Consider the following 21,122-nt stretch of genomic DNA (forward strand, 5'->3'; position numbering starts at 1 on the left):
CATGACTGATCAGAGACAGGAGGTTACTGACTACAAGAGGAATCCTCTGTCTGCTATCCAAACCATGTTTTGTCACAAAAACAAGCTGGAAGTGACATTAGATTATTAATCCTGAAGCATCAGTGTGCAGCATGTGTTGTCTCAAAGCACAGGCCTGTCTGTCTCCACAACGCAGCATCAGCACTGCTGGAGGTAGAGCTAATTTTGCTAATTTTTAGATTAAATATGTATAAAAGTTGTAGTAGCCCTTTATTTGGGCTTTACTGTCTGCTGCCCTTCTGCTCTTCCATCTCTCCCTCCTCTGTCTCCCTATCCACTCCTCTCTCAGACCCTCTCAGCCTGAGGTACCACTCTCATTGGCGGAGCCGCTGCATGGCTCCACAAGTTGTCCCCGACACAAGTAGATATTAACCCTGCTTGATATCGGTCTCAGCATTGGCGAGTTACCAGTGAGCTCTTGTCGAGCACTGGATCCCATCTTTGAACACTTCACACATTGTTCTTGGGGGCACGCTGTGATTTGCCTCTGGTTTGGGTGGGGGCGGTTAAACTAGACTAAATGAAAACAATAACATATACTACAAATGAACGGGATCACAACTTCCCTAAAGTGAAGCCAAAGCATTTTAGTGTCATAAACCAAGCATCACAAATCCTGCCTCCAAATGATAATAGACAGCACATGGGCCAAACTGAAACATCAAAGTACACGTCAAATACATTTTTCCCAAAAGATGGTTCCTGTCTTTTTAGGTAGTTCTTATCACACTGATGTTCATTCAAGTGTTCATTTTTCTGATCACTTTGATTTTATTAGTTATTTCATGATATAAAAACAGAGTTTTATGCTTTGATTGACGCCTGAGTCTTGTTCACGATTGAGTCAGCTGGCTGCGTGGGCGCCGGTCACTACTGCTCAGACTCTGGCTCCAAATGACGTCACCAGTGCAAGGTGGCGGCACTCATAGATTAGATACTTTGACTTTAATTTTGGCACTGTGGGAGGAAGTGGAGTCATCCATCTTTATTTACAGTCATTGACTAAAACTAAATGGTATGACTAAAATCAAAATTTGCTGTCAAAGTTTACACTGTTACATGACGCATATCAAAGTCAGAATGCTGTCACATTCGAAATAATGAAGTAAAACTAGTGTGAGTTTACTTGTTGTCACTGATATACTTTGATAAATTTCACATTCTGCTTGTTGATTTCCAGTCAGCATGAATTATTTTGCTGTTTATTATATTTCTAGATGCATGCAGACACACAGATACACAGGGCCCTCAGTGGAGCTCAGCTCGTTGGCCCTGGCTGCTGTCCAGTGTCATTAGCATATGAAGCTGTAGCTGCTGATGGAGTCCATTCATCATCAGACTGTCATACACCACTGGGCTCGCACCACTATTGACTTCAACTCATCTAACTCTCTCTCTCTCCCCCTCTCTTTTCTCGTCTTTCTCTGTTGTTTGTCCCTCTCCTCCTTCACTTCCTCCATCTTTTCATCTGACTTTGTCTCTCCTGCGCTCCGTATTTCCTTCATCTACATTTCCACTCTTTATCTCTCCATGACCTCACCCTCTTTCTCCCTCTGCCCCCCCCCATTCAACCCACTCTCCACTTCTGTCTCCTCACTCCTGCCCTCCCCTCCCTCCCTCTCTCCTTTCCCTTCTCTCGTTCTCCTCCCTTCCTCCCTCCAGTCTATGCAGAGTTTATCTTCCTCGGTTTGTTCATGTCTGAGATGCTGATCAAGATGTATGGTCTGGGCATCCAGCCCTACTTCCACTCCTCATTCAACTGTTTCGACTGTGTGGTGAGTGCACACACACACACACACACACACACACACACACACACACACACACACACACACACTGTAACTGAGAGAAAAAAAAACAAATTACATTCGTAACTATCAGGTTTTGATGACAAATCCCACACTCCATTTAATCAACAGATTTGAAAAATAGATTTTTCTCATGTTGCCGTGCGACAAATGAACAATGAGCAGATTCAGCGTCGCGTTTGTCACCAATACGTGTGCAAAAACTGCACCTTCATTTGTCATGCTGACATTGTTGCAGAGGCATATTGGCAGGTTACTTCATATTATATGCTAACATAAATTACAGTACATGTGAAAGTGAGAGCATGTAATACTGTGTTCAGTCAGCTGGCAGTGGAAGGAGTGAGACGCTCCGAATGCATTTGTGCAGAGGTCTCAGCTATGAAGCGATTTGGTTTGTTTGTTTAGGGACTGACTTTGATTTCATTCATCAAAATTAGGACAAAAAGGTCAGTCATGATTTAAAAGTTTATTGAAACTCAAAGATGGCTGCAGGACTTTCTCATGCATCAGTTTTTGCTGTAAAAGTTGTTGAAATGTCTGTGAATACAGTTGGATAGCTGATCGCTGGGGCTGTTTAGGATCTGCTTACAAGTTGATGAAATTTGGTGTTTGTTATCTAATAATAAACCGTTTTGTCTGTTCCGTATCTGTCGTGATTTTCCTCTTTTTATTTTCAAAGAGCAGTGCACAAAATAGATTTGGTTTTTAGTTATTCATTATTTTTGTAGCTTAAAATTGTTTATCGGTAAATTGGTGTCATAGATTAAGTAAGGGAATCAAAAAGGCTCTGATTTGATGACCCAGCTGACCCTAAGTGGTGCCCCTCTTTGCTCCGTGCTCAACAGTTGAGCAAATTTGATACCCGGCGGAACCTCAGAAACCTTTTTTTTTCGTGTGTCCTGTACTTAGATGTGGCCCACTGAAAGGTTTCATGTGACCCACAAGGCCATCATAGAAATATTGAAAATTAAAAATATAGCAAAGACAGTCAGTAGCATTTTTTTAAACTATTAAACCATTATCAGACCTTTATTTTGAAAGGGGTCAGTGCGGGGTTCATTGGTTGTGATAATGAACTGTATCTTTTATATTAAACTGTAATTTTATTCACTCAATGCTGTACATCCATGTTATTTATGTTGTTCTTCTACTACTTTTGCTGCTACTATCGCTGTAACCTGTATGCAGCATGTACGGTACACTGTAAAAAAAAAAAATCAGGTTTTGGACATTTCTAACAAAATATTTTACCACTATTCAACATGGCAATTCAGAAAGGGTTAGCAGCTGTAGACATGCCTCTTATAGAACACTTCTGATCATTCTATTATTGTAGATTATACATGAACATACGTGTGTGGCTCCCCATGAAAAATAATTGCCCGCCCCTGATTTAGGAACTAAGTCATTATTTCGAAAAAGTTTCTCATTATAGTGATTTGCAGGATTGTTTGTTTTTCGTCATGTTGATGGAAATGGGCTTCCATGGGATTCTGGTTATTCCCAATTTTCCCAGAAAAAGTTTCAAACAATTTTCATTTGTGCACATGCAGGTAATCGTGGGCAGTATCTTCGAGGTGGTGTGGGCCACCATCAAACCAGGCACGTCCTTCGGGATCAGCGTGTTACGAGCCCTTCGACTGCTCCGCATCTTCAAAGTCACCAAGTGAGTGTCTTTCTGTCGCTGTCTGTCTCGCACAGTCTTACATATGCATACGTGTCCATCAGCTCACTCATGCACGGAGGACACTGTAATGATAATGAGGATCATGATGACACACCGAGGTTGTGATGCCGTCATGAAAGAGATTTTGGTGGGGTTTTAATTTGAAAATCTTTTCACTGTTGTAACATCTAAACAGTTCTTGGGTTTTGGCACTTTGACACTTCTTTGACGCTCCCCTCAGGAGAAATTTTAATTGGATTTGGCTCACACACATTGTTCTGTTTGTCCGTGTTTAACTTCTCTGCTCGTCACGAAGCTGCTCACTTGGACAAATCTCACTTGAAAATGAGTCTTTTACCCTCAGCGGTGTTACCTAATGAAATCATGAAACTTTTTTTTTTGAGGTCATTTCCACCAGGGATTTAAGGGTCATTTCTTTGTGCAGTTAGAGCTGGACAGCAAGTTAGTATCATTATTATTACTTTACTTTAATTACAGCTCTGACTCTCAGCCTGAACTCAGCTGGTCTTGACCAGATGTGACCAGATTGTGCTCCATGTTAAATTGATTTTGAGGATGGGCTGCAGTTTTAAGGCTGATTATCAAAACTTGGCTGTAATACAAATAGAGCTTTACTGTGGCAAAAGTATCTGCATTCTTGCACGATCTCAAAAGGTTTAAAAAAAAGTCTGAAATCCAATAATCTGAATTTAGGCCTTAAAATATCTTCAGGTGTTAAAAATTGAATAACACTGAGCCAGCAGCACTAATGCAAACTGTGCATGTAATTTTCCTACATTGTGGTAGATATAGATCTTAAATTACATTTACAAAAGTCTTAAAAAGTCTTAAATTTAACATGTTGAAACTTGCAGTACCGAATACGAATACGTTGACATTCAGATGCTGCATTTTTTTGCATGTTTATTCACTCTGTTTAAACACTGTATTCCTGCACAGTTGCAGATAAATATTAGGCTACACTAATAACATAACCGTTTTACCGTCTGTAGATTCCAGTGGTGGCAATGTACAATTGTTTCCGACTCATATGATCCGAACATTTCTTTTTTTTTTCCAGGGCGTTGTAAAGTCCAAAACTTAAGATTTATTGCAAAATGATAGATGTAAAAATTTCCCAAATTAAAAACTACAGCAACCTCAAAGGGCAAAACTCCAACTTAAAATTCATGGTTTCAGAGTTCAAATGTGCTGGAATGTTAATTTAAAGTCTCTTTGGGCTGCAGTTTTCAGCAATGTGTTATTTTTTTTATGCAGGAACAGCTAGAAGTTTATTGAAAAAAGGATTTTACTTACTTCTCCTTTATGAGGAGAAATCAATCTCAAAGACTTGTGATGACGTGATGTGCATTGTTTTTTAGAAATATAACTCATGATGTACAGTCTCTACAAGTCTTTGATTCAGCTTTTTCCCGTGGTCTAGTGTAAACAAAGCAAAGAAAAATCACAACAGATGTATTGTATCGCAGTAATAATCACATTAAATATCAAATCAGTATTGAATCGGGAGATTAATGTATCGTTCCAGCCCTATACAATATCACAGACATTCAAAGCTTTATTCAAAAATCTGTTGCAAATGTAAACAAATGACTTTTGGTGGAGGCTTATTAACAGGAATCCCTCATAAAACATGTTTTATAATTTGAAGATCAGTGTTTCATGTTTCCTTCATCTCTTTCTTCTTTTTTACCTACTTCCTTCATTAATCTTCCTCCTCCTCCTCCTCCTCCTCCTCAGGTACTGGGCTCCTCTTCGAAACCTGGTGGTTTCTCTGCTAAACTCCATGAAGTCCATCGTCAGCTTGCTCTTCCTCCTCTTCCTCTTCATCGTGGTCTTTGCCTTGTTGGGAATGCAGCTGTTTGGAGGACAGTCAGTATCAACACAAACTTTACGTTTCCTTTTTATTTCTTCGCGTTTGTCATTTTCGCAGTATTTCACATTTTTTTCTTGTCTTTCCTCTCAGATTCAACTTTGAAGGTGGAACCCCTCCGACTAACTTTGACACTTTTGCGGCAGCGATCATGACGGTGTTTCAGGTAGGAAAGAGAGACAAAAATGAATTAATTACTGGTATGATGCAGCCCACACTGACCTTCTGCCCTGAGCAAAGATTCATTTTTTTGAAATCTGTAAAACCTGGTAAGACATTCTTCACATATATAGGTTCATTCGACACCAGGACTAATGCATTTACTTATAAAAGTTGCTTAAATTTACTCAAATAAATTAAATTGAATAAACCCAGAGCCATAACTTTAATGAAATCATACCTCCTCATCTTTTGTTTTACTGTGTGTGTGAATAAAACCTGAATAATTGAGGTTTATTTCAATTTATTTAGCTGAATAAATTCCACTCTGTGGTTGAAAATCTGTCCTTTTGCGAACAAGGTACCAGCGAGTTACTGTATTTTCCAAACGTGACTGTAAGCACACTCATACACACTCATGTGAGTGTTCAGGACAGCTGAAGCCCTTTTCGAGAGTGAAATTAAATGATGGCCATTGTTGTCATGTCATCAGTTTGTCAGATGACTTTTTCAGTCCTGACTGCAGTCTCCATGTTTCTGTGTTCTCTCGACTCAGAAAGACAGACGGCTTTTGTAAAGAGTCATTTGTGCTGCTTTATTTTCTCTGAGTGACTCAGAGGCCAGCTGTGTGTGTGTGTGTGTGTGTGTGTGTGTGTGTGTGTGTGTGTGTGTGTGTGTGTGTGTGTGTGTGTGTGTGCGCGTTTGAGTCTGTATATGTTGATGCTCATGCATCAGTGTGTGACAAGTATCTTAAGGCTATTATAAAATCAGAATTCTGTCCATCAGTTCAATTCCTATATATTCCTATTCCTTATATATCCTATATATAATATTCTAGCTACCTTTATCTTGCTCCTCTCCTGCTTTATGCCTTTCCTGAACCTGGTTGCGTTTCCTGCTCACCCGGCTCTGGTTTTGGTGCTCGTTCCGGTGCCGCTCCCTGCTGCTATTCTGCACTGGGTTCCCTTTTCTCCCAGTCCCAGCATAGTCAGCTAATAGGACTGTTGCTAGCTTCACTGAGCTAACTAGCTAATGGTGGCTACAGTTAGCAGCAGTTAGCGTTTACTCTGGTGACACGTTGCCCCATATTTGTTTGGACTGAATTCAACTAGTGGCCAAAATCTTGCAGTTCTTGCATATTGCTCCCTCAACCTTAAGTGAATTTTTAATGACCCCTGAATATATCGACCCTGTAAGATTTAATCCTTGACCTCTCTGTCACCACTGTTTCTCCCTCTGCAGATCCTGACAGGAGAGGACTGGAACATGGTGATGTACGACGGCATCAAGTCCCAGGGAGGCGTCAATGACAAAGGAATGGTCTTCTCCATTTTCTTCATCGTCCTAACGCTATTTGGCAACTGTATCCTGCCTGCACACATATACATATACACAAATGTACAATATGCATGTAAATTCACAGACAGATTATCAGCTTGCAACCATGGCAATGATGATGAAATGTAGATGACGACTGCCTTTTCCGCTCCGTTTGACCTCCACAAATCTAAAGAATGCACCTCAACTTTCTCTCTGTTCCTCCAACTTTCTTTCCTTCTTCCGGAGAAACTGTCAGCTGTCTCTCTGGTTGTCTTGGCATCAATATTTCTCCTTAACTCCTGCCACCACAGACACTCTGCTTAACGTCTTCTTGGCCATCGCTGTCGACAATCTGGCCAACGCCCAGGAGCTCACCAAGGTACATGATCGGACCAGGAAAAATACATTTTCGCTTTTATGTCAAGTAAAATAAGCAAAAAGTAAATATCTTCTGGCCAGAAGATATCTTCTGGGTCATTTAGTGCCAAACAGTGACCCTTTGTAATGGTAGACTGTAATATGTTGAAAAAAACAGGAAGTTAGATCTTCAGATTGTGTCAAAATTTGATTACTGACTACAAAACAGACTTTGATATCACTTGGCTTTCATTTTTGGTTGCTATTTTGTTTAAATAATAAACTAAATAATTAGCATGTCAAAATTGAAACCAGGACTAAGTAACTGAGATTATTTTCTTCTCCTCTGACAGGATGAGGAAGAGCAAGAGGAAGCAGCCAATCAGAAGACAGCGCTGCAGAAGGCTAAGGAAGTGGCAGAGGTCAGCCCGCTGTCAGCAGCCAACCTGTCCATCGCTGCGTGAGTACACACACACACACACACACATTCACATACTGCACTGTATGCACAAACACACAGAAACATGTGCACAACACTGGATTTGGTTATATGGGACGGGGTTCTGTGCAAAATGACAAAAACAGTGTGCAAAAATATTGTCCAATATGTTTAAAGTTGCATCAGGTCTTTTAGGGGGCCGGGACTCGGAGGTGCTAATCAGCCAAATGGCCTGGAGTACAAACTGCCAGCATGACCACACGGGCCAGCCTTTGCTCCTCACGTGCATCAGTGAGCCTTGGCCGCCCATGACCCTGTCGCTGTTTCACCATTGTCACTTCCTTGGACCACTTTTGATAGATACTGACCACTGCAGACGAGGAACACCTCACAAGAGCTGCAGTTTTGGAGATGCTCTGACCCAGTCGTCTAGCTATCACACTTTGGCCCTTGTCAAACTCACTCAAATCCTTACACTTGACCATTTTTCCTGCTTCTAACACATCAACTTTGAAGACAAAATGTTGACTTGCTGCCTAATATATCCCACCCACTAACAGGTGACATGATGAAGAGATAATTAGTGTTATTCACCTCACCTGTCAGTGGTCATAATGTTATGCCTGATCGGTGTATTATACTGTATACACTTCTATAAATATATGGATATATGTAGATATATGTGCAAGATAATTGCACCAATGTAATACATACATAGTGCGTAGCATTATACAAAAAAATATTTTTTCAAAATTATATAATTTTATATAATTATATAATATTTCCTTGTAAAAAAAATAAAAAAGGACAATGCAGAGATTAGTTGCGTAGGATACAAGCAGCAACATTTCACAGGATGATTTCACAGTGTAAATATACATGTACAGGATATTACGCAGCATAATTGTGCATCACAGATGGAGGATTGACTGTATTTATGTATAAAATAAAATAAAATGTATACAGTTATAGTCTATATAGACACTGGTATACATGTATAAAAGGATATGTATAAGAGGATATAAAACAAATATTTAAGAGATATAAAATATGTATACATAGCATATAATATGATGGATATGTAAAGTTAGGGTTAGGGTGAGTGTGAATATACTATGTATAAGTATTAATAGATATGATATCCAGCCTGAAATAGAGAACAGTGTGAAGCAGCTGTAGGTTGTGAGTGATGTAACAGAAACACAAACAGCTACATTATGTCATGCTGCTGTTAAAAATAATGTAAATAAATACATACAAACAGAAGCACAAAATTACCCCAACATGCACAAATACATACATGTGCATGTACACACTGATATACAAAATATTTTCTCTCTCTCTCACACACACACACACACACACACACAAACACTTCTGGACAAATGTCTCTCTTCCTCGCTCTTTTTGTAACACAGCTTACACACAGAAAGCACGGCTCCTTTCTCAAATCTCTCTTTCCTAACATTTATGATTGGCAGGCATTCATGTACACGTGACACACACACACGCACACACACACACACACACACACACACACAAACACCCACCATCGCACCCTCCCAGTTCTCATCCTCTAAAACATGATTAAGCGATTGTTCTGAGAGTGAAAGGAACAGATTCGGGGCTTTGTGAAGTGAAGAAGAGCGAGAGGCGGACAGTCTGTAAAATCTGCTCCTGGCAGCAGAAACGCTGACAATAGGACACATCAAAACGATGCTCACAAAAACCCCGCTGCTCCTTTAGAAGTCACCGGACTCCGCCGTCGCTGTGGCGAGCCTTTGATGAAGAGATTAGAAGCTGGTGGTTTTGTGCCACAGTTATGCTCGTCGATTAGACACTAACTTGTCAGTCATTTACTGTAACAGAGGTGTGGATGGTTTCCAGTTATGGAATCTAAGTGTGGTTTAGAGCCTGAAAATCAGCTCATGAGCCTCCTGTCACAGAACAAAACGTGAGCAAATCAACATGAAGCACAGCACAGGGATTTCTTTTCATGGTTTTACACATGTATGTGTTTGGAGTCAAAAGAAAAAAAGAGCGCAATCAGCATCAATCCATTGATTCAACTGTTTTATAGTTTTCAAAGCCTGTCATATGAACTGCTCTGGTACAGAAACACAACATGTTGACACTCCTTCACACTGATTTTGATCACAGTCTCATAAACTCTTCTGTCAAGAGCTTGGAAACACTTAGTTCTGGATGAGTGGAAGATTCATTAATAGGGATGTAATGACACCAAAAACGATACAATACATAGTAGGATAATACGATAAAAAGCTAATAATACGATATTTGTCACAATATAGGTACAAGTTTGGAATAGTGATGTTAATGATTATTCATTAATTGTAAGGACTTTGACCAATTAAAAATGTATTAAAAAATATTTAATCAATAGTCTGGAAATTGTGGTAATTGCACCTTATTTGCTGAAATAAAAATGAGAAAAAAAAATGCATTTTGTATCTTATCAATTGATTAATTGATTGTTAGCATTTATGATTATTGGTTAAGGAAAAAAACACAATTTAAAATCCTAGTTTGGAGAGGTGACAGTGACTTCAGTGGTTAAAAGTAACTAATACTCTGAGTAGTTCTAGACAACAATACTTAATACTTTTACTGATGTAGTTTTGCAACTACAGTACTTTTACTTGTAATTAAGTAATATTTTCATGTAATAACGTAATGTAATAATATAATAATGTAGCAGTAGTTGTACTTGACTACAGGTATTCAGTACTCTCTGCACCACTCATCCCATAACATTATTTCCCAGACGCCATGTTTGTCTGCTGTACAGTAAAGACACTGCCCCCTGGTGGTGTAGCTGCACATTACAATACAGTGTCTCCCTATCAGTTTAATTTAATAGAAAGCAGAACATCTGGACTTATGATGGTATTCAAAATCATACCGTCAGGAATTTTTAGTACCGCGGTATACAGTAAAAAGTCTAGCTAGTACTAAAGAGATTCTTTCTTCTCATTGTTACATGGTCTCACATTAAATTTCCAGATTGCGTATACGTTCATAGCTTTATTTTTAAGGGTATACAGTCACTACTTACTGTTGCTGCTATTTTCACACAGGGATGTTACGGCCTTTATCTCATCCTCTGCAAATCCATTCTCCTTCCTCAACCCCCCCCCCCACCCAATCTCTGTTCCCCCAACAGCAAGGAGCAGCAGAAGAACCACATCAAGGGCAACAAGTCGGTGTGGGAGCAAAGAACGAGCGAGATCCGCCGACAGAACCTGATGACGAGTCGTGAGGCACTCTACAACGAGCTGGAGCAGGAGGACTGGAAGGTGGGAGGGGAGGGCGAGGAGGTGAGGCACCCCCCCTATGAAAAAGACACACATATACACATATATATGCAGTCTACTCCTGATATATATATGGTGAATATTTGTTGTAATGTGTGTAGAGTGATATGATTATGATTATTTTAACTGCTTAAAGGGACATTATCACCCAAATCATTTCACTGCACCAACTTTCTCAGAAAATGAACCACTCTTGGATTCAGTTGGAGAAAATTATAAATTAAAAAGTGGAAATGACCGGATGTTGCCACTTGACATCAAATATAACCAAAGCACGTGGCTCAAACTTATCTAACCCCCAATATACTTTGGACTCTGACATTTCAAGAACAATATGGACTTGAAAGTGTCAACTGCCCCCCCAAGAGTTGAGTCACTGAAAAGTTGTTGCAGATGAAGTTCATCCTCGTTCTACCGTAAGAAAGTGGTGATCTTGGTCTGAAGTCAATATGGCAGATGAGCAGTCATGGATCGGCATTTATACTTTTCTATAAATAGAGTTTTCAAATACAACCCAAATTTCCAAAAAAGTTGAGACATTCTTTAAAAGTAAAAACAGAATGCAGTGATTTGCCTTTTTTTTCAACCTATATTCAATTTAATATAGTACAAAGACGAGATCCTTAATGTTTAAAGTGAAAAAAATTAACAGCTTTTTTGCAAATATATATCTTATTCAAAATGTTTGGCACATTATGAAGCACAAAATACAACAACAGAGACCTGGACTGTTAGTGTCATTAGTGTCCTCAGTTCCCAGACGCTTCTTAAGTGTTGTTAAAAGAAAAGGCCCCTGTCCCTTTTTTCTAACATCAAATTCAGAATGTATGTTTGCAAGAAACGGTGAAGTTTATCAGTTTTGAACATTAACTTTCTTGTCTTTGTACTGTATTTAATTGAATGTAGGTTGAACAGGATTTGCAAATCATCACATTCTGTGTTTATTTACACAGCATCCAGACTTTTTTGGGAATCGGGGTCGTAATAAAACCCGACTGCCTGCCATGTCACCACTGCTTTATTGTTGTTGTGAAACATCAGGAAAAAAATCTGAAGAAGAGTTGTTCCACATCAGCTGGAAATCTTGTTTTTGCTGACCTCCGACTTCTCACATTGCTGCAGCGATGTAGACGCGTCCTCCAGGGTGCGTCAGTGACATTACCGCTGGGTATGGACGCATCCTCATCCATGAGTGATGCTGAGCGTGGACAGAGATGAAACGGTTTCGACTTGTGAGGGCAGCCGAGTACTGATTTTCAGCCTGGTGTTAAATTACTTTTTGATTACATTTCAGCCCATCTGTATGTAATGTGTAGTGATCTAACGCTGGACCATCACAAAGGCCCGACCTGCTTTCTTATCGCTGTGTATTCTGGGTCACTTCACAGATGTTTTAATTCCAGGGTGTAATGTCCCTTTAAGGCTGTGAAAGAGTGTTATTATTGCGCTAGCCACTGCTATATGGGACGGCTTGAAGCTGCGTGCTTGGGAGCAATGCATTATTAAAGTGGGGCATGCAGAGAAATCCAGAGCTGTACCCAAAGAAGGCAGTGGACTCAAAACTGGAGCGGGGGTGAAGTGTAACGCACTTCAAAAAAGAATTCAAAAAAGAAGACGATCAGGAGTCGACTGGATATATTCTGCATCAGTATCCTCAGCTCCAGCTGTTTCCTCACAGCTGGAGCTGTTCGTCATTTTGTGGCTCCGGAAAAGATTCATGGCAATTTTGATTTCAGATTGTTCATGCGGAGCCAAAAATGCACGACTGTTTGCAGAAGTGTGTATATCTGTGGCTCAGGGGAGGGGCCGGGGCGGGGGCCGGGGGGGAGGTGGGAGGTGGGGAGGGGGGGGTTGTGCAAGTGCTGCAAAATTCTGGGTTTATTCTGGGTAAACTGAGATGTAAGTTAAGTATAAACCGCTTGAATGAAGGTCACAGTTGGCTCATACTGTGTCCTTTGTGCCAGCTTTGAAGCAAACTGCCGCTGCAACCTAAAAACTATGACACGCGCACATCAAGGTCTATGACACACACACACACACACACACACACCCTCAAAGACTCTGCTACCACAGACACAATTTCTAAACACATAAATTTAACATTTATTTATTAATACATGTTTTACCATTCTGCACATTTGTGCTGCTGCTGTTTTCTGTTGTTTGTGAACTTCAGGAGAAGCCATACAAAACTTCAACACACTCTCATAACAGTTTGTAAAACAGTCACAAAATGTAATCTATTGATTTGTATACATGGACGTTTGAACTAATAACCCACCGTTGTTCTCATTCTGCAGTCACATTAGCAATAATAAATATGCAACTTCCCGTTGCACTTTCAAAATAAAGTTTACGGTTGCAGTTTGGTTTGGTTTAGGCACCAAAACTTATTGGTTAGGTTTAGGAAAATGGCTTGGTTTGGGTGAGAATAACTGCTTCTTTAAAACTATTTGTCTCACACGAGAAGGAACCAAACCCCAGTCTCTTGAGTGAAACTCCTGTGTTTTACCCACCCAGTTACCCTGATCTCCCTCCTCCCTTTGTGGTCTTTGTTGCTCTTTATATCATGTCCGTCCTTATTAGTTTGAAAGTTGTGTTGAGTTTCACAAAAAAAAAAGGAACATTCTTGTCCATGTACACAAATCTATAGATTTCATTTGTTAATTTCACTGCTGTGATACTGGGCTGAACATTTCATTATACATGAGTATAATGATAATAAAATCATTCATTCATTCACTCATTCAAACCAAGTGCAGCTTTCATATATTTTGCTGTTTTTAATGAGAGCATGCTTCTTGAAAACTGTTGCAACCCAGCTATGCACACACAAAGACATGTTTTTTTGTGCAAAATTAGCTAAATGCTATTGTTTAATGTGCCTTTTATGTAATAGTATAAACAAGTTTGAAGTGGACAACCAAAGTAAATATTTCAGCGATATATTGTGGTCCATTTGGGACATCTGGGCTTCTTTCAAATATTGTTTCAGATATTGTTGTCAAAGTTCAACATTATAAATATTGTGTTCTGACCTTAAAAGGTCACTTTAACCTAACCCAACAAATATATCCTGAATACTGGTGATTCTATTCAAAATAAACAATAAATATATTACATTTGTTGTGCAGGTAAGTTCAGTTTAATGCCCCCAGGTTTTGAGATTAGCAGTCTTTGAAATGTCTTCTGACACCCCAATAGAGTGGAAGTCAATAGAATTTCAGTCATGGATAATCCTGAGAAAAAAAAATTGTGTATTTGGGTGTGAACAGAAGCTTTGGAGATCAATAAATCTGAAAACCTGGACAAATGAAACTAAAATGCCTAGCTAACACTTCGTGTAAGTAGGATAATATATTTCTTTTTGTGATTTTGGGTGAAAATCTTTAAAATGTATTTGATGTTTTAGCAGCAGCAACTCATCCCATCTGTTACCCTGTTACCCCCCGACCCAGGTGTCCTACCCACGGAAAGCACGCGGCGATATGAAGACCCACTTGGATCGGCCGCTGGTGGTAAACCCGCAGGACAACCGCAACAACAACACCAATAAAACCCAGCCTGGTGAGCTGCCTCTGGACCAGGAGTACCAGCGGCAGGACATTGACCACTACCACAGAGTTGCCCACTATCACCACCACCACCATTATCAGAAAATCATTGCACCAGAGGGCGGAGGGACGGGCCAGGCGGCGGAGACCCGCATGGAGCACGGCTTCAGCTGCACCTCTCTGGGCAACGTGGAGGGCCATCAGGGGGAAGAGAGGCACAGCCACAGGAGCCACCGGGGCCACAGGCACAGGAACAGGGAGGGCAGGGAGGCTCGCAGCGTGTCCCCCAACCACAGCGAGGGTGGAGAGGGGAACAACGAGCACAGGAGGTCCAGACAGCACCGCAGGGCGGCCAAGGAAGGGGAGGAAGGCAGGAGACACAGATCCAGGGGGACGGAGGGAGAGGGGGAGAAAGGCGCCGAAGGGGAGGGACGGAAGACGAGACGGCATCGCCACGGCAACCAGGAGAGAAGCAGAGGGCATCGCGCCAGAAAGTGAGTGAAGGAAGGGTTTATTTTCTCTGTGTGAATGTCTCAAATTACAACCTGACAAGATTTAAAAGCCAGTTAAGTTTGTCTTTGTCTCAGAAATCAGGAAGTGACCGGCACTCTGGCCAGAAACTTTTCCGAGAACGTTTATGTGCAGCCTAATGGCTCTTTAGCAGCACTCGTGATTGGCAGCTTAGCTGGTAGCTCATCACAATCTGGTTGTACCTTCATTTCTGTTGGGATCGGCCTACATGGACGATGCTGTCAAATGTTGGTCTTCCATGTTTGGTGATGCATGAAGAGTTTAGCTTTAGAGAGTTTGTAATTTGGGTTTTATTGTTATTTCATAAAGAAGGAATCTTTAACACTTGTGTTTTCTCTGGTTGGAGCTCACCAGGAGCTGCTAAATCGGCAGCAGTTTTAGCTTGGCTAATGTTAGCTGCATTAGCTTGACCCACACTGCATTTTTGCTGGTGGTTTCTGAAGTGGAGGGTTGGTCAGAATCTCTTGTTCATAAAGTTACAAAACATTCCACTGTGATTCACCAGAGTGTCTGTACACGGATAATAATAGAGTTGTTTGGACAGTACGTTTGAGTAATACGTAGCTATCTACTTCACCACCATGGATAGGTGATTTTAGTTAGCTAACGTTTTGATTTTTGAAAAAACAAATTATCAGACTTGTTTGAAGGACCCACTATAGAAACTCTGAGGCCCCTTAGAGGTCACGGACCCCCTGTTGAAGACCCACATAATAAAAGTTTTATAGTTTTGAACTATTTCATACTCAGGTTTTGGATTCTAACCTTGTTTTTGTGGTGGGATTTAGCAGCCATTTGATGCATTTGCTGTACATTTACTGCCAGCAGAGCATGACATTAACATAATAAGAAAATTAACTGCACAGTAATAAAACAGGTAACACTTGTTTACATTTATACACAACTTGCAGCAATGACCAGTAGTGATAAAATAAGGTAAAACTTCCTGTATGCACAACTTGTAGCAATTGCTGACGACGTCTTAGGAGCAAAGACTAAGATTGCACCGTGTGCATGTTGAGTGTTGTCACAGTCCTATGGGTCTGTTTGATGATAATTTTGAGACTACCCGAGGCTGAGTGTTCTGAATTGAACTGGGCTGCTTGGTGGAAATGCAGCTATATACTCCGTATACTCTACATATGATAAATTGTTGCACATAAAACTCATTGTCCTTTCAAATAAAGCCATTAAGAGGCTGATACTGTGTAATGCAGATTTTATGTTAATTGTTTTGTCGAGTGAAAGGTTTGAAATCTATTTTAGTTTCCCTAGTTTGTGGTGAGTGATCCAAAAATATGAGATCCTGTAGGTTTAACTGTAGACACTAATGAATAGTTAAATGGCATGTTCTGTACTGTATGTACTGGAGACTGCACATCTTGTGACATATGGTTCCACATCTGGTGTTTTTGACAAGATGCTTCCTCCATCACCTAATCCTCTCCATCCTCATCCTTGTTTCATTCCTTTTGCCACCCCCCCGTCCGCTTCTCTTTCATCAGGGAGCACCACAGCACCTGTCCCAGCCTCTCCACCACACGACCCATACAGCAGTACAACGAGGACCTGGACAACTTCCGCAACAACAGCAAGCTGGCCAGCGCCCACGAGCATCCTTACGCGCTCCCGCCGGATCACCCCGACCATCCTGACCACGTCAACAACCTGCTGAACTGTCGCGACGCTGACACCCACACCCTGCTCCACAGCATGGACAGCCTGATCCTGACCAGCATGGCCAAACCCGAGTACACAAAGATAGACATGCCACCTGTCTACCCGTACCCCTCCACCAACGCCATCCTGCAAGGTGAGCATCTGGGGGGATTAGTCATATGCAAACCAGGGTATAAGTATAAAGACCATGAACATGCATCACAATGTGCCTGACGATATGAAAACAGAGAATTGTCTCTACATAAACAATAACTAAAATCTCTTGAGACCTCGTTTCTCATCATTTTAGGTAAAGATGTGGCTGTGTGAGATTAAACCCCTGACCATAGACAGTTTATTATATTAGCGGACAGAGCCACTGTGACATCACCTTTGAGCCTGAAGTGAAGTACACCGTCGAACGTGGAGCTGGTGGATGATGTACTGCAACTTGGATGATGCTTGGTTTGGCTCGTCCGTTCAGCAAGAAATAATGGCGGCCTGCCATCTTTCTCATATTATTGCTAAACATTTAGGGCTGGTTATAGGTACTCAGTACCTCTCAGATATCAGTTGAAATAACCCATTACCAAGTATCGAAACTTCTCTAGTCAAACAATACCTGCATTAATACTTCAGGTTCAAGATCGAGAGAAAAATGAAGACCTCTCTCTGCACAGCCAGTCTCAGGGATCAGGTGCTGGTCGGTCGCAGGAACATCAGGCAAAAACGTCAACATAAACCACCAAACACTGACCTGAATCACTGTGATTTTATTAGGAGTGAAAAACGCATTTCGCCCATAGCTGTTGAGCAAACCTAAAGAAGCCACGGGTGAAACGCATTGTTCGCTTCTAATGAAATCACACATCAGTGTGTGGTGGTTTATGCTGATGACTATTTATATTTTTCGCTTGTTCTCGCAGCCAATCAGGTGTTCTTCATAAACCTTCAAAAAAAGGTATCAAATGAAGGACTCTCTTGGTATCGGTATCACTTTAAACGTAACCGTATTGATACTGGTATACCCAGCCCTACTAGCATTACATTGAAATATATTTCTGAATACATTTTAAATGACAAACAGGCAATGTAGTAACTGAATATTGATCCATATTTGATCAGCACTGCCTAGTTTTACGGTCTCAGTTTTGGGAGGCTCCATTGGGAACCAGAAACACAATGAGAGCCACCTGGTCATGTCTGGAAGGGAACCACAGACCGCCTCAAACCATGATCTTTCCCTAACCCAGTGACATGCCCCCTTCCAGAAGCCAAAAAAAGTTCCCACACTCCCCAACAGCGCAATTATTATCAGTCGTCAACAATAATTGGGGAAGCAACTGATAAAAAAGACTCAAGCTGAATTTTTGTGAAATGAAGATGAGCATGGCAGCATCAGTAAACTCTTGTTTACAGACTTTACAGTTCAGTAAATTTGATTAATCCTCTCTGTATTATCTGACTATTCTGAAGTATCATTCAAGCTACAAAACACTAGTTCCTACAATTTCTATAACGTAATTCAAAACCATCGTTCATAAATGTCCTCAAGAACAAGCTGAGATACATTAGTGTAATTTTCTGTCTTGACGGAGCTTCGTTGTTGGACCAGAGTAGACATTATAAACAGGCTAGTACTCCTCATGAAGAGTGAATTAACCTTGGCATGTGAAAAATGCTGGCGGGTCCGTTTCATTTGTGCTCTGGTGAAGCTGACGTCTTTCTGTCCGTCCGTCTGTCCGTCTCTTTGTCCCGTTAATCTTTCTCCACTTTCTCTCTTTGTTTTGCTCAGTGAACAAGAACGCCAACACCGACCAGAAGAAGAGTGAGGAGAAGAAGGAGGAAGAAGAGGAGGGAGGAGACGAGGACGGACCCAAACCCATGCCTCCCTACAGCTCCTGCTTCATAATGTCCACCACCAACCCGTGAGTATTTATATGTGTCGGTCAAACACTGTAAAACATTCCACTATCTCCTTATTGAGGACAAAGAAAAGTTTCTCTTTCTCTGGGCCTAGAAATGTTTAAACAGTTTGTTTTGTGTGCCTTTTTTTATTTTGAGTCAACATGCGAATGCGTCTGTGTGTTTGCACCAGGTTTCGGAAGTGCTGTCACTACATCCTGACTCTGAAGTATTTTGAGTTCAGCATCCTCTCTGTCATCGCTATGAGCAGCATCGCCCTCGCTGCGGAGGACCCCGTCTGGCCCGACTCACCGAGAAACAATGTGAGACATCGCTCTGTTTGTGTGTGTGTGTGTGTGTGTTTGTGTCTTTCTGTCCGCCTGTGAACGTGTGTGCAGCCATGTCCTTCTGCAAATAAAATGTCTCCCAGAGATTTAAAAATGGGCAAAAATGAGGCTAGTTTAGGTTCAGACCTGGGTTTTAAAGTAAAATTAGGCTAGAATAGTTTAGTTTAGGATCATGTTAGTGGAGGGATTAATAATGGTGATGATGATAATCTTGCGCTAGAACTGGTTTCTGCAGCTTTCTGGTGTAGTTGTTCAAAATTAAGAGCTGAAACGGCCATTTATTAAGTCGTATATTAGGTTTTATGTATGACAGCACCATTTGCAAACATTTTTTTAACATAAGAGAACATGTCTGTCAGTATTCTTAGTCATTTCCACTGTTTTTTTTTTTTTTTAAACAGCATCACAGATGGCATCATTTGGCAGGTCCTCTGCTTCATGCCGGATGATATATGAAAACCAGCTGTTTAGGGTCAAGCTCTGAGCAAACTTTGCAAGAAAAATGTCTTGGAATAAGATGTATGTGCAGGGCTGGCCGGTACATTGAATATATCAATTAGTGTGAGATATGGCAGACGACTTTATCATATTCAAGTTTTCAGCGGCTGATTGTGAGCCGCCATGGCAAAAAAAAAAAATAAAATAAAATAAACTATTTCAACTGACTTTAGCCTGACTCAAAGCTGCTAACTAGCTTTTCACAGTCAGGACCACGGCGCAGTAACGTTACATAAACAGGGACTTTTTATTTCTCTTCTGCTGCAGTAAACACACTGACTAAAGTAACATAATTACCCCTCCTGTACCGGGAAAGACTTTCACAAAAAAACCTGCTACATTCTGTTACACACACAGGTTACCCACAATGCCATCTTCCTTAAAGGGAAAGACTTGGTTGTAACACGCAGGTGTAGTAAGACTGTGTGGGTGTTAACCAGAGGTGCAAGAAGTATTCAGGTCCATTACTTGTGCAAAAGCACCATTATCTCACTTTGAAAATACTCCATCTATTAATGTCTATTAAAGTCTTATTTATCATTGTATTTATTATTCTTGTGGCTCTAGCTTCCTGAGCAGGAACAGCTGAATGTAGCAGTTTACCTAAAAAAGTATATTATTTTACTATTTTAATGTGCAGTATAAAAATGATACAACTGAAATAAAACTCAGTATTATAGCAAAATTGACTTAAAGTATTTCTGATAAAATAAAATGTTCCCTGTCAGTGTTTAACTATTATATCTGATGTTTTTGGATTAATATTACAGCTGCATTACTGTGTATGTTGCATTTAACTTCTTTAGTTGTTTAATATTGAGTTCATTTTAACTACTTGACCTACTCTAAAACTCAAAGATTCAAATTTATCTAAAGAAGAAAACAGAACGTTATTAGTTATTGAAAGTTTGACAAAACTTAAGAGTTTGAGTTGGCCTCAAAACTTTTTACAGTGTATCACTTGCAAACTCAAACTACAACAGACCCCAAATTAACACAACACAGGAATTCAGGTTCCCTGAATCAAAATTTAAAAAATGAAAAAGGTAAATGAATGATCATTTTACTGTAATATTAATCACAGAGAGACACCGAAAAGGGAAATTGAATATGACGAGTGGATGTTGTGAAATGTCAGTTTGAAAATAGAAAAGAGAAACAGGATTAAGATTAGATTTAGGATTAGGCTCTGGCTGGTGTCTGATTGTTTGTGTCTTTCTCTCTCTTTGTTAATCTCTCCTGCTCTTCTGTTTGTTTCTCTCTCTGATTCATCTCTCTGCTTCTTTTCTCTCTTTATTTCTAACATGATAATTATATCTCATGCTGTTGTGTTGCTCTGCAGGTGCTGCGTTATTTTGACTACGTTTTCACAGGCGTCTTCACATTTGAAATGTTGATCAAGGTAACAAAGTATCACTGTGTGTGTGTGTGTGGGGGGGGGGGGGGGTGTTTGCATAATTGTAGGATTGGTTTTTTGCTCATATCTTTCTTTTGTGCAAATTTCTGTGTTAATATTGATGTTTGTGGTTGTGTGCCTGCAAATGTAATTTGTGAATTTGTGCTGTAAACGGGAGACACTGTCTTCACAGGTGAATACGGTAAAAAACA

The 21,122-nt window shown here is 40.5% G+C and overlaps 1 protein-coding gene across 1 annotated transcript in view; it reads left to right on the forward strand.

The window, feature by feature from the left end:
- cacna1ab (calcium channel, voltage-dependent, P/Q type, alpha 1A subunit, b) overlaps positions 1-21,122 on the forward strand; it is a 135,154-nt gene that overhangs the window by 37,434 nt on the left and 76,598 nt on the right. The window contains exons 11-23 of the mRNA XM_084714436.1: positions 1,702-1,814; positions 3,404-3,516; positions 5,278-5,409; positions 5,504-5,576; positions 6,812-6,932; positions 7,201-7,268; positions 7,600-7,706; positions 10,870-11,002; positions 14,479-15,068; positions 16,611-16,918; positions 18,560-18,692; positions 18,863-18,992; positions 20,857-20,916. Of these exons, the coding sequence (XP_084570562.1) occupies positions 1,702-1,814; positions 3,404-3,516; positions 5,278-5,409; positions 5,504-5,576; positions 6,812-6,932; positions 7,201-7,268; positions 7,600-7,706; positions 10,870-11,002; positions 14,479-15,068; positions 16,611-16,918; positions 18,560-18,692; positions 18,863-18,992; positions 20,857-20,916 (2,081 nt within the window). The remainder of the gene's footprint in view (positions 1-1,701; positions 1,815-3,403; positions 3,517-5,277; positions 5,410-5,503; positions 5,577-6,811; positions 6,933-7,200; positions 7,269-7,599; positions 7,707-10,869; positions 11,003-14,478; positions 15,069-16,610; positions 16,919-18,559; positions 18,693-18,862; positions 18,993-20,856; positions 20,917-21,122) is intronic.

Source organism: Lutjanus erythropterus, chromosome 3, assembly GCF_056507025.1.
Source record: "Lutjanus erythropterus isolate fLutEry1 chromosome 3, fLutEry1.hap2, whole genome shotgun sequence".
In the NCBI taxonomy this organism is placed as follows: Eukaryota; Metazoa; Chordata; class Actinopteri; order Lutjaniformes; family Lutjanidae; genus Lutjanus; species Lutjanus erythropterus.